This window comes from Sardina pilchardus, chromosome 14 (assembly GCF_963854185.1).
Source record: "Sardina pilchardus chromosome 14, fSarPil1.1, whole genome shotgun sequence".
NCBI classification, from domain to species: domain Eukaryota; kingdom Metazoa; phylum Chordata; class Actinopteri; order Clupeiformes; family Clupeidae; genus Sardina; species Sardina pilchardus.
In genome coordinates this window covers 13,826,676-13,832,675 of record NC_085007.1, presented here as the reverse complement: position 1 = coordinate 13,832,675, position 6,000 = coordinate 13,826,676, and the positions used below count along the sequence as shown (strand labels likewise).

The window sequence follows — 6,000 nt, the reverse complement described above, 5'->3', positions numbered from 1 at the left end:
GGACGAATATTAGAGTGTTATAGAAATCTCGACACTTCCCACTTCCAGCAAAGAGTCTCCACGTTTTTCCTTGTTAGCTTTAGCGCTATGAGCTTTTATTCTTATAGGATTGCTTTCTATACAGACAGAGAGAGAGAGAGAGAGAGAGAGAGAGAAGGAATGAGAGAGTAGGAGGGAGAGAGAGAGAGAGAGAGAAACACACAAAGGAAGTCGAGTGATGGTTGTAATTTTTGAGGAAGCCTGCCCTGTTAGTACCTGAAATTTCTATATAATGTAACTTTAGCATTACTTTTGTATGAGAAGGTGCATATGCTATTGGCCATCAGGGAAACAATCATTTAGGCAGCCTGAGATCTACAAGTCATCGGACCACACACTTCACACTCTACAAAAATGGGACTAAAAATACAAATGAGAAAGGCATCACAGAATGTCGACTTTGGCTCACACCAAGTGCTGTTTCATACAACATTAGTAATATGTAAAACTAAATTCACGAAACGCCAGTTGTTCCTTCACCCCGTGCTATCAGGCCCGTAATTATGCACAATCATGCTAACAGACAAATAGACCAGCCAACCAGTAAACAAACAAACAAACAAACTAAACACATAACTTCTTAGGTGGACAAAACAACACAAACCATTCAAGAGAAAACAAAGCTGATGACGCACAAGTACATAGTCAAGCAAGCACAGCGCTGACGGAGTGTGGAGACATGTCCTGTGTGTGTGGTCCTAAAACAGTCACAGCGCCAGAGGGCCTTGAGGTTTGAGGTTTGGACTGAACAGGACTCTGGGGATGCTCAAATTTGGCAAAAATCATTATCATGATTGTCTTGGTCAGTACTGAGATCACGATTATTTAACATGATCGCTAAATTATTTTGGAAACAATCATTAATTTTCTAGACTTTCTGAATTTAAATATAATTCAATTGAAATAGACATTTAAAACATGACAAACGAGAGCATTGTTGCAAACTGAAATGCAGCAAAGTAGTCATTACATCTCCAGTATGTTGTTTTCATCATTGCTGGAAGTCAAGGTTAATCAATTAATTTGATTAATTACACAGTCCTACAATACTCTACAACACTGTAAATACACACAACGCACAGTAAAATAGGGGCTTTGGCTTTTGACTGCTGTGATTTCGGATAGTTCAGGAGAACATCATAATCAAACACAGATAGACACACACACACACCTTTTCTGAACTCGAGTTCGATCATATCTGGTGAGTTGGGAGTGTCTTCTGGGTTCTTGGTCATCAGGTAGAGATCAGCTGGAGCGTGACTCTGAAATAAAATCACAGAGTGAACGAAGGAATGAACGAATTAACGAAAATGTACAGAAACAGTGACTTGACACAGACTTAATTTCCAGCTATTACAAAATACACACACAATACACACAACTGCAAATTCTAATCATAGAACTGTAAACTAAAAAAACATAAACTAAGAACTAAAATAGGAACCATAACAGAAACAAAACATGATCTCAATACAGAAACTGAACATGATCTCAATCTCATATGGTCCAGTTTAACGTCCCTCAAAGTTCTGTGGCACTTTAAAGTTGAAACATCTTCTGATTGCCTGCATTTCCGATATTACAAATGGTGAAAACATTAATAAAACATGTCAAAATGATGTAAAAGGGACTGTATGGGTCAAAACGAGGGTTGTGCGATGTGCGATGGAGGAAAAGGGGGGAAAAAAACCACAAGCCTTGAAATGCCATCAAGATGTAAGTGAAATGACATCAAAAAATCAATGTCCCATTTTTCCCCTCTGTTTGGTTTCATTTTCCCCCAAGCTGCCCTTCACGGCAGGGGGCCACCAGACAGAGTGATGCACCCAGAGATGGAGGCCAGACCACCTCCCCTTCCAAAAAAAACACACACCTACCCACCCACACACACATATACACACACACACACACACACACACACACACACACACACACACACAGACCACAAACACTACCACATCTACCTCTGATCCCACTATAGAAGAAATGCGGCCAAGCGCAAAGAAATGCTATCCACAACTTCAAAATAAAGAAGAAAAAAAATAAACACTGGAAATTGAAATGGGGAATGAGGTCTCGTCAACACTCTAACATATCCCTCCTTCAGGTGATAAGTCGAACTGGCCTTGACAGGTAACCATTGAATTGCTTTCTGTTGGGTGAACGGCCATTTTTGCCTTTCCTCCAAACGTAGTCTAAAAAGGCCCACAGGACCGGGAGGAACACATGGGGAAACATTAGTTCACGCTAGGCAGGCAAGCGCACATTTGCACTTTGGCAAAAACGGACGCAGCACATCCACGGATGAGGCTCTGAGAGCGACGAATGCTGGATGGTGCTGACAGGCCCCCCCTGGCAATTAGAAGGCATCTGGAGGGGTGGAGGCGGCCATTGCTGCCCTGTGAGCTGAAGCAAATTGCAGGGAGGGGATGAAAACTATGCAAAATAACCACCGGGTGCATTTAAATGGAAACCTTTACCAGACAAATATTGCTGTCGCGCAATAACTAATCCAGATGCCGTGATGAGTCCCAGTCGTCACTTTCCTTTTAACTAAACACTGAAATTGCCCTGCCCGGTGCATCAGACTCCCTGGATTATACGCCTGGCTGCCCTGGCGGGATATGAGGAAAAAAATCAGGCCAAAGTGACAGGCCTTAAAAGGAGTGTTTTTTTGTATCTTTTCTTTTTTATATATATATATAAAAAAGTCCCTGTCAGAGCAGGCTTATGTTGTGTTGTCCCCTCTGTAGTTGTAGGCACTCTGCATGCATACAGCTACAGTTTTTCTTTTTTTTCAATTTTGTGCAGACACAGAATGCCGTGAAAACGGTTTGAAGAAATCCACTGGGTCTACCTGCAAGTCATCGGCAACTACAGAACTGTGCATCTCTAGCTCTGTGACTGTGTCTGACTTACAACACAAGTGAAATCTGAGGTTATAAACACCTGTATTCCTATTGTAGCCAATTACTTCGGGATGAATTTCCAATGTTCAATATTCATGTAACATATGAACCATTGAGTCAGTGGTTGAGTCAAATCAAGATCACAACTAGGCAACCAATTGCTTTAAAATGACATCTCCAAAAAACCTTGCAAAAAAAAAAGAATATAATATCCATGTGCTTCATCAGGTCCCTTTCCACTGGTGTATAAAATCAAGCACCTTGATTAAGAATGCAGACTGCATGGTACTTGATTAACCCACCGCTCAATGGTGTTTTTTGCCCCCAACGGCACCTTCCAGGCAGCACAGCCTAAAAGGCACTACCTTTACCCTATTCCTAACCCTAACCCCCTCAACCCTCATCCTACCCCTAAACTGAGGGGAGTAGTGCCTTGAAGGCAGTGCTGCCTGGAAGGCACCATTGAGGGCAAATAATACCAAAGAGAAAGGGACCTGATGAAACCCATGAATAGAATATATTACCGCTGCAATAGTTGTGTACTCTCCATTTTGCGCATGCCATGGACAGTGTTCGGACTTGGCTGTCTTTCCGGACAGACTTTCAGAGCCTGATAGTGGGAATGTAAATACAGTCATACCACCATGGACCACAGCACCTCACCTCACTACATTAAAGTGTGCGTGACCAACAGATATCCTTTTAAGCTCACTGTTCATCAATTATCAAAGCCCAGCCCCTGATCAGCATGATTCAAATTGGTCGATGGTCACAGGTCAAATTTTTAGGTCGGAAAATCCTGAAGTCTGAATACTGTAATACTTCATCCAAAACTCTATGAAATCAAAAACATGCGAGAGCCAGAGAGAAAAAGACACACATGTGTGGAAAGAGGGGTAGGAATAGAGTTGTTCGGAGAGAAAGAAGGAGAGGATAACTTGTCCAGATCAATGCATTTCAATTCCAACCCCCCTGCAGGTGGGCCTGCCCCTGTCATATCAATCTGGGGGAAAAAAAAGCGAGTGAGAGAACGAGAATGAGAGAGAGAGAGTGATGGAGAAAAAAAGCGTGATGAAGTGCAAGAGAAAGAGTGTATTGATGGCAAATGGGCCGTGAACCGCGGCGTTGTGTCACCACATCGTACTGACGTTTGCCGGCTCTCCACTTGGCCTTGGCACTCGCTACATTGTTGTGCTGAGGGACAGGGAGAGAGAGATAGAGAGAGAGGGAGAGAGAGGGAGAGAGATAGAGAGAGAGAGGGAGAGAGAGAGAGAGAGAGGGAGAGAGAGAGAGAGAGGGAGGGAGGATGATAGGCCGCAGCATGATCCCCGAAGCACGGGGAAATCTCTGTCTTTCCACACGTTAGCTGCCTCATTGCCTTTCAATCAAATCCCAGAGGTGAAAGTGCAGAGTGCAGAGACAGAGGGAGACAGGAAAGACAGACAGAGATGGAAGGAGAAACAGAATTGAGGAGCAAGACAGGAGGAGGAAAAGAAGGAGAGAGAGAGAATGGGAGGCAAGGAGAGAATAGAGCAGTAGAGAGAGAGGGGGGGGAAGAGAGAGAGGGGAAAAGAAGGACAGATAGAGAAAATGTGCAATAAGAGAGAGGGGGAAAGGGAGGAATGAAGGACAGAACTGTGGAAGAAGATTAGAGGGGGAAGGAGGGAGAGAATGGAAGATTGCTTGATCACTGACTTGGAAGTGAGACTTAAATGACTGTGCTTTCTGGTCTAGCCTCCTTCTTCTCTTAGACACAAGTCATAAATATGGTAAACAGAGGCAAGGATTAGAATTTAAAATTAGCATTTTTTTTTACACACAACATTTGGTTAAAACGCATGACTGAGTGACTTCCAGATACAGACCTTTTAAATCCCAGAATTTTCTGTAAATGTCAATCTATCTCTCTTGTACAGAATTTGAAAATGTATGACAGTATTGATCAACAAGAGCCGATGGAGATATTTCCTACACTAAAACAGAAATATCTCTAGCTCCAAAACAAAACACATCAACAGATTCCTTGCCCCCCAGTAGTCATGAGTGAGTAGAAGTGGTGATTACTGTAACAATTCAACCATTAAAGGTACACTATGCAGGTTTTTAACTATTCAACCATTAAAGGTACACTATGCAGGTTTAGGTATTTTTGGCAGCTGTAGAGCTCCCTCTAGAGTCGAGATATATTTCTATTTCACTCTGTTGTTGTAAATAACAAACTTCTTGTGACTTATCCTCCCTGTACACAATGAAAATGCTTTTGTTCTGAAGGAGAAGGATTAACAACAGGCAAAAACAGGCAAATCTTCAAACAGCTATATATTTACTGACAAGGCAATGTTTCATTCTCATGAGATTTTTTTCGGGATGCCGTTCTTGTTGCATGGCTGGTTTTCTCGGTAGCGACTCACTAGGTCTATGCTGCTATACACACACACACACACATCCTGTCCCTTTGGGCAGAGAGGCCTTGGGCTCATCCATAAAGTAGCCACTGACTCAGAACTCATTTCCTCCCCTGCTCGTCCTCTGTGGCGGCGCCTCTTGTGGACCCCCAGTGTAGCCCCAACAGGTCGGACGCAGCCGACGGGTTCGATCTGATCAAAGGTCTCCTTGTGTTTACCAAACAACAACGCTCCAGCCCTGCGCCTTGCCTGCACCGACCCGAAGAGAGGGTGGCTGGCACACACACACACACACACACACACACACACACACACACACACACACACACACACACACACACACACACACACACACACACACACACACACACACACACACACACACACACACACACACGCACGCACACACGCACACACACTTATCCCTGGCTTCAGGCTGTTTAGTGAGTAGATCTTGTTTTAAGCACTGATGTGCTGACTGGCACCCAGCTCCAGGCCATGACCACTTGTCAAGAGGGTCAGAGAGGGAGGATGAGTGAGAGAGAGAGAGAAAATGAGGAGAGAGAGATAGATGGAGTGAGAAAACATATGCTATAAAGATAAGAGTAACAGAAGAATAGATAGAACGATAAGAACAATAGAACAAT

General features: G+C 43.5%; 1 protein-coding gene across 2 annotated transcripts in view; it reads right to left on the bottom strand.

Annotated features, from left to right (window-relative positions):
- ass1 (argininosuccinate synthase 1) overlaps nt 1–6,000 on the bottom strand; it is a 49,213-nt gene that overhangs the window by 22,360 nt on the left and 20,853 nt on the right. For both annotated transcript variants that reach the window (XM_062554842.1, XM_062554843.1), the window contains one exon: nt 1,211–1,301. In XM_062554842.1, coding sequence (XP_062410826.1) covers nt 1,211–1,301 — 91 coding nt within the window. The remainder of the gene's footprint in view (nt 1–1,210; nt 1,302–6,000) is intronic.